General features: G+C 37.0%; 1 protein-coding gene across 1 annotated transcript in view; it reads left to right on the top strand.

The window, feature by feature from the left end:
• Window positions 1–4,054: 4,054 nt before the first annotated feature.
• The window catches only part of LOC110596406 (rab GTPase-activating protein 1-like), a gene marked incomplete at its 3' end in the record, with an annotated part of 106,233 nt that continues 99,290 nt past the window's right edge, over window positions 4,055–10,997 (top strand). The window contains exon 1 of the mRNA XM_021716789.1: window positions 4,055–4,210. Coding sequence (XP_021572464.1) covers window positions 4,055–4,210 — 156 coding nt within the window. The remainder of the gene's footprint in view (window positions 4,211–10,997) is intronic.

The following is a 10,997-nucleotide window of genomic DNA, read 5'->3' as shown; positions in this document are numbered from 1 at the left end:
TTATGTTTTGGGATTCATTCAAGAAACATTTATTGAGCATTTATTATGTGCCAAGAGGAAAAATATAAGATATGCTCCTTTTCTTTAATAATGTTTAACATGATTAGTGAAGATATAGTTAGTATACATAAGAACATAGCTAATAATTCATGGTGGTAAGTTGTAAGTGTCAACTTTCACTTTGGGGAGGAGTTTTGAGGAGAGAAAAAAGATCACTTAGGTTTGCAGTACATGTAAATAGCATCAAAGGTGATGGGTGGAGATATGGGTGAAGATGATGTTGATAAGGGAAGGATTTAGGGACTATATTGCTGTTAAGAAGTGAGAGTGAAAGTGTACAAGTGGAAAAGAATATGTTTCCTGTTCTTTTTCAAGGAATGTGAATCAATCATTGTATTTGGAGTGCAAGGTTCATTGTAGAAGATGAATGAATGATTAGACTGGAAAGGCAGTAGGGGCTGGATGTTGTAGGACTGGATGTTTGGACTGTATTTTGGGAATAAAATAATAAAAGGTGAGTTCTTCTTTTGGCTTTTAAATATAATTTTTATATGTTCATTTAGAAAGATTAGAATATGCTGATAAAGGAAAAGTAGAAAAAAATGAAAATGGAGGTTTTTGGAAATACTCATTTGGTGTTATTGAGGATGGATAAAATAAGGAAAGAATGACTGAAGGTAAGAGACCAGTGAGGAGCTATGAAGATGGTCCTTCTTTTCTCTCTCCCTGCATCCTGTGTTCTGCCTTCTCATCAGCTGGCTGGATTGGTGGCAGAGCTTGAAATTTGAGAAGTCAGAGCCAAGAAAAGGATGCAGTCTGATTAGTAACTCTGGGACTAGGTTTAAAGCATTGAAAACTGAAATGTATAGTTGACATTACATATTACTCTCCCCCCTTGGGGGCGGGGGGAGGCTTGAGAAAGTTCTTTACTGAGGCCTCAAGAAATTTGAGAGTATTTGTAGAGGAATGAAGGAAGTTCAACTTTGCAGGTGACTTTAAGCTAGTTGATGAGTGTACATTAAGCTAAATGGGGGCATTATTGGTGGTGTGAAGGAAGAATCTGGAAATTTATATTAATGAGTTAGTGGTATTTTTGTAGAAGGATATTCACATCTCTGAATTCTTCAACCATTCAAAAATTGAGTATGTCACGGAATCCTTATGGCTGACAGTGAGCTGTAGATTGTTATATTCTTTAATGCCATTTGTCTGCAAAGCATCTGATCTCATCTATGTATACTCTTGAATGACTTGAATGAACTGGCAAATTTATGACTAGTACAAAGTTGCATTCGCCTGCAAGTGTCTGTAACTGGAAAGGTCCACCTGACTGGCTTGTGCAACAATCTTTGCCAGTGCCCTTGGTTGATAATGCTGTGAGTTGCCCATGATTTGCCTGAGTCTAGCATGGAGGTTCTGTTCAAGGTGAAACTTGAGATTCTCCAGTGAACTCTTTAGGATTATGGCAAGTCTAATAATCTTCAGTTTGGGAATTACTGACTGCCTTGCTGATGCCTCGATTGTGGCTGAGTGGCATAGTGTCTGTCCTCTGGTTATAGGTGTCACTTCTGTCAATTGATGGCCATGTATAGGTCATGCTTAAGTACGTTGAGGCCTAAACCGTTGATATGATATATACCACAAGATTATCCTTCAGGAATTCTTCTCTTCTGTAACCTTGCCCAAGCCCCTCTATTTTACTTCCACCACTTCCACCATAGCCTTGATGTAAGACCAAGTGGTAGCACTCTACTGAACAGTTTCTACTAGTTCAGATCAGAGGCATTATAATTTCCTGTTAATATGAGGGCAGTCAGCCCAATTTTGGATCCCAGTGGTTCCTTTAGCTTTATACCAAATTTGAAGGAGCTAGACATGTTGCCAAGATTTCTGTGCCTCTGGTGACAGAGCTGCCTGCCTAATCTCCATGGAAATGTGGAGCCATTCTTAGGGGCTAGGGTTCACACCCTTCAGGGTATACCTTGGAGAAAGAGAATTGCTCTGCCAGAAGGGCCGGCTGCTTTCTAATTGAGAAAGATGACACAGCAGAGAAAGCAAATAGACCGCACCAACTTGGGTCAGAGTCTTCAGAGGACAGGCTGTTTTGGTGCTGCCACCTCATCACTCTTCTTCCATAGGAAAGGAAAGCCTTCCAGCTTAATCCTTGCTTTTTAACTCTTCCCACTTCAAAGAGTTACATTGCAGCCTTTTGTAGCCACTTTCATATCCCCTAAAGGGAAAAGGAATAAGGAAAGCATTCACCTTTCCCTGCAGAGCTTTCCCAGAAAATTGAAGGAAGAAATGTTTTAAGCCACCAGATTAAGGCAAGGCAATTCATCTCTGCTACTCTTTGAGGCACTGTATGTCTAAATCAAAGTGTGTGTTAATCTTCCTCCATTTCAGTTTGTTGACCTCCTTTTTCATACAAAAGTCCCACCCTGGAGCTGCATGCCAGCCACCTTGGTGCTTTCTGTAAAGGGCATGATGTTTTCTTTCAGCCTAAGGCAACTCCTTATGCTGTTTTATAGTTTTACTGCCAGAGTAAGTTAAAATTTCCATTGAATCAAATGTATTTAGCTTAATAAATTTAGCCTTTACCTGATTTAACCTTGCCTCACTTTCAAGTTTGACAAGAGCTACCCCACAATCAAAAATTCTTCCTATGACATCTGTCACTGTATTGACCTCCATGGTTGATTTGACTGATCTTTCTAAACAATGAAGGACCAATTAATGGTTAAAGCAAAAGCTTTCAGTTTACATTTAAAGATGTTACTCTTGAGTATTTTTTTAACCATACTATGTCTCTTAAACCAGGGTGCTGCTGCTAACTCATAATATGCTAAGCAGTACTCCTATTTGTCATTCATGATAATGAAAGGTTCCTGATACCATGGTGTTGAGAGGTGAACTATTGTATTGTATGAGACTACAAGAAAACAAAGAAATGCCTAATCTATAGAACTATTGTTCATTCAGGCATTTTTGCTTAGTTTTACTTCTTAATCACTATGAGTAATGCATTTTGTACAAATAAAGATGTATTTCCTTCAAAGAAAATGATGGAAGGAATATAGAGGTGGCAACATAGCTCTCTGTTGACAGAGATAGAAGGAATAACCCATCCAGAAATTAACCTATTCAGTATATGCCAGAGTTAAGTTCAATTGGATGATCATGTCCAAAATGTCAAAATAAGTCCAGAAGTGAGTCAAGTTGTCATCCTTTCCAAAAACTATGTTTTTGTTACTTAAGTATTCACTGAAATGTAAATGTCATGTGTTTTATCATGTTTTGTATTCTGAAAGTATCATTTTATTAAATATGTTTTTGAAAAAGATACAGTATTTTCTATTATAATGGTATCTCATATTATCATGGATGTAGGTCTTAGAACTTTATGTATTTCAGGGTAATACAAATTTCAACCTCAGTATGTCTCAAAGAGACCATAGAAAGTCAAGTACTGACACACACACAAATACACACATTTACACATACACATACACACAGAACATCTGTTTTATAAAGCAAAAAAGATTGTCAGAAATGGAAAATTCGGATTACTATATACTGAGTGTAAGATATAGGGGCCTCAAATCATTGCATTGTCAAAGGATTTGTCTGCATTTTTGGTAATTCAAGGTAGGCTGTCCCTAAATAAACTTTTTCGTGCTGGGAACAAACTGTGCTAGATTAATAACACATTAGGAATATGCTTAAGACATTCTCTGAATTGAAATGTTACTTTTTTTCAAATACTACAGGAGAGAATGAAATAATACTTTTCGTTTAATGTCTCTACGTTTAAAGAAGAGAGGAGTCAGTTTCTTTGTACTGTTGAGTGATAAGACCAGGAAATTGGATGGAAGAAAGGATTTCATTTGAGCCACTCTATTTCATATCTTTCCTAAATGGGCAGTATATCTGCTTCCGGTTATAATGAAGCCAACTTGATGAGAACTGAAAAAGCTAAAAGTGTGACCTAGGAATACTCATGGGTTCTTGATTCTGCCAAAAGTCCACATATACCAGTGGTCCTGATACTGTGAGAATGGAGCAGGTGCATGTATCCAAAGGATCGCCTTCTGTGAAAGCTACATTCAGGACTGATGGTTGTGGACCTCATTTGAATTTCAGTGGAGGAAGTTCTGTGAACTTGTGTGGGACTTTTTCATCCATGTTACCTGATCCTGCAGATGGAGCTAAAGTATGTCTCCACCTCCACCCAAAACTGTACCTAAGTATAGTATTCACAGCAGTGCCCATATACCAATTTATTTTTAGTCATGTCAAAGTTATACAACTGGTGGGTGGTGCCCTATCATATGAGTGAAGAAAATAATTTAAGAACTGTGAGTAGAAAAGGACATTGAGACTGGCAGATGACTCCATAAATGAGTAAGCAGAGAATAAAGAGGAAAATCTACTTGGAACATTAATTTCTTAAAATCAAAATTTTTCAGTCTTGGCACTGTTGATACTTTGGGCCACCCATGCATTGTGTGGAGGGTGGTTCTGTGTGTCAAAGGATATGTCCCGGCATCCTTGGCTTCTGCCTACCAGATGCCAGTAGCTTTCCCCTGGTAGTGACAACCAAAAAAAAATGTTTCCAGGCATTGCCCTGGGGGGCACAGTTGCTGCTGATTGATAACGACTGCTTTAAACCAAATAAGTTATTTAAAGCAGCTTGCTTCTAAAAACTCAGTCAGTCTAATTTCACCACAGTTGAGTTCTTATTTGTATGTATATATCTTTATTTAGAGCAGGGTGAGCAAATGAAGGCCCTCAGGTTAAATCTGGCCTGTGTCTTGTCTGTAATAAAGTTTGAAATCACCATCTACACAAAGTCTGTGGCCACTTTTGTGCTACAGAGGCAGAGATGTGTAGTACCTACAGAGGTGGTAGTACATGCAAGCCTCAAATATTTACTAATTGGCTCATTGCCAAAAATGTTTGTTGACATACTAGAGTGTTTTAGGTATTTTGACAGAATATTCTTAGCCATGCACTGAATCATGAGCTATAGTGAGTGCTTAAACTTAAAATTAATGTTTTTCAAATTAATGGTTTTACGTGAAGGTGAAAAAAATTAATTTGTGCAAATATGTAAATTAGATATGAAATTAATTTGAACAAACAATAATTGCAAAGATTTGTGCTGGCTGACATATGGACCTACAATATAGCATGTTAATTAAAAGAGCAAAAACCTTGGAGCCAGAATGCTTTGGTTCAAATCCTGATTCTACTCTTCTGTGCTCCAGGGGAAGTCATTTCTTTGTGTCTTGGTTTTCTCATCCATAAAATGAAGATGATATTAAAACCTGTGAGGACTAAATAAATTTGCATATGCAAAGCATGTAGAAGAGTATTTGCCACATAGTAAGCACTGTAATTTAGTACTATGATAGTTGAAGGGTTTCAGAAATCAACTCAATTGATATTTGTCTACAATTCATTGCTTAGTGCAGTGCAGAGATATGAATATGTCATAGTTGTTATTACAGTAAAATCTGGGCAAATCATTTCACTTAATTTGTTTCTCCCCCTAATTCCAGCATCCTCAGGAGCAAAGAATATTATACCTTTTATGTCCTGGTCTGCTCAATTGTACAGAAATGGATGATTAGGGGAAAAGTTGTCAAATTGGTTATCTAGCCAGGCTATGTGTTTAATTCCAGGCACAGATTAGTTTTAAGTCACATAAAATGGTGTCACCCCAGGTCTTGCCACTAGCAGAAAACAAATTGCCTCTTTAAAAAAATTGCAGCTTTTTGTAAATGTTTATTGCTCTCAGGGCCCTCCCTGGGGTGGTTACCCCAGCTCATGTAGAGCTGTGCCTTAAGGTAGTAAGGGATATCCATCAGATATCCAGCAAGCCTCCACTTGCTTCTCAGAAATGCATATTTTAATATAATTTTCTACTTATTAGATATCATTTTATCCAGAACACAAAAATGATTACAGATCTTTTTAATCTCTTGTATAATATTTAACAGTTTTAATTTCCTTATTTTCCTTTTTAGAAAACTAAAAACAGAAGATTAGTAAGTATCAAGATCAAATTTTTATTCCTGCTTTTTTCTCTGGGACATACTGATTGTGTTAGGACCACCACATATATTATGATCAATCAGCCAACAACTAATCACTGAACTCGTCTGTATGCAGTTAACATTTATTGACCATTTAGGATGAGTCAGCCACTCTACCATGTGCTTTGCATGTGTTGCCTCATTTAATCTGCACAGCAGCCCGTGAGATACTACCATTATTATTACCATCTATAGGTGATGCATAGAGAAGAAAAGTCACTTTCCCGTAGTCACACATCTGGCAAAGGAGTCTGTTGGGGTTAAACCTAACTGTGTGCAGCTCTGAAATTGGTAACCATTCTTCTAGTCTGCCATCTTACTCTCTTTTCCTGCTTGATCAAAACACTTCAGATCCCCTGTGCAGGGAGACAGATGTAATTTAAGGTCTCTGATTGAACTTCAGCTACTCAAGTGCTTTGGAAAGCTTTTTGCTGGCTTAGAAATGTCAGCCTCAGAAGGGTTAAATTTATGTGAAATAAATATATGTAAAACCTCCTTCTTAATGTGTTTAGAACTTTCTAGATCCAACAGATGAGAGAATTGTTTTGAAAGTAGTAGACCTGAAATAAGGTAGGCCACCTTGAACACATGCCAGGAATTAACTATCTTCTAGTTCCCAAATTCAATACAGCAAATCCCCTACATATGAACCTTCAGGTTGTGAACTTTCAAAAATGCAAATATGCATTCACATGTCCAGTCACATAAATGAGTTCACGTATCTGGCATACATTGTCACATGTATGCATCCTCAAAACTGGTTGTGTTTTTGTGTATTACACTGTATAGAGTACAGTGCTTGTGTTTGTTTTTTATGTATTATTTGTGTGAAAAGTATTTACAAACCTACAGTACAGTATTATATAGCCAAGTGTGTTAATTGGGTACCTAGTCTTTGTTGAACTTAATGAACAAATTGAACTTACAAAGGCTCTCTCAGAACAGAACTTATTTGTATGTAGGAGACTTACTGTATAACTTTTTTCTTCAAGTTCTCCAAAAAAGTTATTTTACAAGGTTATATTGTTCATCCTCTTGAGCACTACAGTCATTTTCTTCTGGAATATCAAATATTTGCCATAACTAGATAATGATTCTATTTATGAGGACAGAGAGCGTGGGCTGTAGAGTATGTAGGCAGTTTGCTTTGAAGAGGGGCCACATTTAGTGGGATATTAATGATTTAATAGATTAGTAGAGTGATTATTAGAAGGGAAAGAGTTTGGTGGGTTGTTGAGGTTTCTGAGACTGGGAGGTCTTTATGCAAAGAACTTGAGCTAAAATGAGTTTTTTCCCAACCTACAGTTATCTTCTCTTGAGACACATGTAATAAAACAGCTTTTACCATGTATCCCTACTCTTACTCCATCCCTACTCTCACCTACTCCCACCAGAGGGTTTTTTGCTTCCTTAGGTTTTAGTTACCACTAGTGTCATTGCAGGAATCACTGCTTTCTTGGCTTCTAGCTAATTGCCTTCATTTTTTTTTTTTTGGCTAGTTACTTTTTTCTGTCCTTTTATGACTCCTCTAGTTTGTCTTAGCTTTCACTTTCTCTTCTGTTTTCTACTGAATTTCTTGTGTATGATAATATTAAGCTGGCTGTCATAATATTTATAAGATATTCATTGTCTGGACTTGACACAGTTTGAGATTTTCCTAGCACATCTGAAGTTGAATTTCTAATACCAAACAAAGCTGTGCTGCAGTACAGCTTAAGTACCAGTCGGTTGCAAGCTGAAGACATTATACCCAATGTTCAATTCCCCATGTCCCAGTCGCTTTGTGTCAGAAACTTGGGCACAGATTGTTTTGTGAGACCAGGAGGGTGCTACAATTGGGAAAAAAGGGGGAGGGTGATCCTGCAGAAGCTGATCAGATCCATTCACTTCATGAAAAATGTGGCGAACATTTGACTGCTTTTGAATGAGGTCCCCTTCCTCATGTATCTAAAGATTGAACTTTCTTTAATTGATTAAGAAGTGTAAAATTATGGGCAACCCTTTCAGGTTTCCTCCCACTATGGGAACTTTTCTGTCCTCTCAATAAATCCTGCTTTTAAAAAAAAAGAAAGAAATGTAAAATAATAATTTGTTTTCAGACAGGTAAGTATTGATCTTATGATATAACATTATACTAACAATTCCTCACTCCTAATTAGGATCCTTATATCCCTTCCAAAAAGTACAAAAATCTCTCAGTAATATTTCTAGTTATTAAATATCAAGTTAGTGATTATTTTACCTTTCATTGCACCTTTCTAGTGTCAAGCTTTTGGTAATTCCATTGTCGCTAACTGGTTGTATCTCCAATAGCAGTCAAGCTGAGAGAAGAAAAATTCCATTTTGCTGCTTGTCAGTAACCAGCGAGGGGGTAGGGAGGAGCAGGAAGTAGAAACACATCTGGCTAGGGAACCATGGTCTCACCTGCAGAGAATTTGGAATCTCTTCATCAGCTGGAGGTTAGAGGCAGGTCCTTCAAGGACAGATGGCAGGTCACACCAGTGGGTAAGAGTAGGTCACCTCTCCTGAGCTAAGTTCTTTAAAGTCTCCCCTTCTCACTTGGAGGGCACACTGGATGCTGTGGGGAAAAGGGGAGAGAGAACTGTTGGTTGTATCACAGTTTACCCTGCCCTGGTTTTGTCTCTTATGGTACGAGTGTCACGGTTGATGTGTTGTTATATTTTCCAAGAGTGCATGATCCAGCAACATTCTAGATGCTAGGCAGAGAACCTTAACTTTGTGTCATATTTACAGAGGAAGTCAAACAGCACCATGTCTCCTTTATGCCTTATATTTTCCATTATAAAATGGAGATTTTAGAAGTGTCCTTGAATGCCTATTAAAATGACTGCAACAATGACTGATGTGTTGTGTCTTTGTGAGGCTTTGAATGTTGAGTTTAATTAATATTCTTAATAAATTTACTGAGAATCTCTTTTGTGTGTATGCAAGACATTTTCCCTGAAGGTACTGTTATTGACCATATTGGGATGGCAAGGCATGCTTATGGCTTTATTGTTGAGGTATTTTGTAGAAATGATAGTTTTCATTTGTTGTTGGCTACAGGTTTGAAAAGAGTATAAACCAATCTTGGAGAAAATTCCCTAGCATCTCCCAGCCCCAGAAGCATTTCCTCAGCCTTTAAAAGAAACTATGAAGCGTGGCTGTAATGGAATGTACCTGACATTTTGTACTGTGGTAAAATATAGCATGATATTTATCATTCTAATCATGTTTAAATATTTAATTCAGTGTCATTAAATACAGTTACAGTGTTGTGTAACCTTCACCACTATTTATATCCAAAACGTTCTCATCATCTCCAACTAAAACTCTGTGCTCATTAAAGAATTCCCCCAGCCTCTGGTAACCTATATCCTACTTTCTGTCTCTGTGAATTTGCCTAAGTACCTTATATTAGTGGAATTATATATTATTTTTCCTTCTGTGTCTGCCTTATTTCATTAAGCATAGTGTTTTCAAGGTCCATCCTTGTTGTGACATATATCAAAATTTCATTCCTTTCTACGACTGAATATTATTCCATTGTATGTGTATATCACATTTTGTTTTTTCATTTATCTCATGCCTGATATTTTAATATGTTAAGTGGCTATATAATAAAAGGCTGTCTGTGATGTAATATCTAATTAAGAATATATTTTGTTAGAGAAGAGAGTAATTAAGGGATATGATTAGGTAGTAGTATAGTTTAACAGTTGCAGACATGAGCTCTGCATCCAGACTATTTGGATTAGAATCCTAGCTCCAACATTTACTAACTGTATAAGCTTGACAAGTTTTCTAGGTTTTGTTTTTCTCATTTTAAAATGGGAATAATTCTGTTCTAATTTATAGGAGTTATTGTGAGGATTAAATGGGTTAGTATATTCACAATGCTTAGAACAACGTAGCATTATAACAGCATAAGTGATACTTTGCTACTTACTGTCATTATTATTAGTTGACGGGGGCTTCATAGAAGAGATTAGAAATGAGTCAGACCTTAATCAAGCTCTGCAGGATTTGTTTAGAAAACGAATTCTAAGGTGACTCAGGTAAATGTAGACAGTATGCAGATGGTGTGTTTGTGAAGGAAAGCAGGTGTCACACAGTGGTTAAACATCTTTTTGGAGTCCAGCAGACTCTGTTCAAATTGCCATATTGCCATATAATCACTGTGTCACTTTGAGTATAACCTTTCTAAGCTTTAGTTGTCATCTATAATAATGGTGATAACCTCACAGGATTATTATGAGTATTAGAAGAGTGGGTTCAGTGAAAAACACTTGAAATGTTGCATGGCAATGAACAACTTTCAATTATAGACTCTGTTAAGTTAATACTTTGGTGACCACCCTCTTTGTCACTGTTGTCATTAGTGTTATCCACACTGGATCACAATAGGAAATACCTCTGTAGAAATATCAGGGAGGTAAAGAAGGGGAGTTGCAGTGGTGACAGCAGAGCTTTAAAATAGAAGTTTGCACTTACTTAAGTAAAGTCAGTGGGATGTCGTTAAAGTTTTATTTGAAAGAAAGAGAAAGAGTGTGAGTGAGTGAGTGAGTGAGTGTGTGTGTATGTGTGTTGGCAAGGGCATTAAGATGAAAGGGGGCATTACTGAAAGCAGTGATTTGAGAAGATAGATTTGTTTACCCTAGGCAATAATTTGGAGGTTGGAAAATAGTTAACAAAGAAAACAAAACAGTTTATACAACTTTTGACAGCTGGAAGGAAATTAGTAAGAAAGAAAATATCTGAAGAACAATATTTACATTGGTTGGGTACTTATGAAGTGCCAGGCACTCTGCTCCCCCTCTCTGATGGTTATTATCCTATCATGTTCACGGGAACCTTATGATGAGAGATTCTGCTGTTGTCTCCATTTTACAGATGAGA

Source organism: Carlito syrichta, unplaced genomic scaffold, assembly GCF_000164805.1.
Source record: "Carlito syrichta isolate Samal-C Ts95f unplaced genomic scaffold, Tarsius_syrichta-2.0.1 Scaffold308921, whole genome shotgun sequence".
NCBI classification, from domain to species: domain Eukaryota; kingdom Metazoa; phylum Chordata; class Mammalia; order Primates; family Tarsiidae; genus Carlito; species Carlito syrichta.
This window is presented reverse-complemented; position numbering and strand designations above follow the sequence as displayed.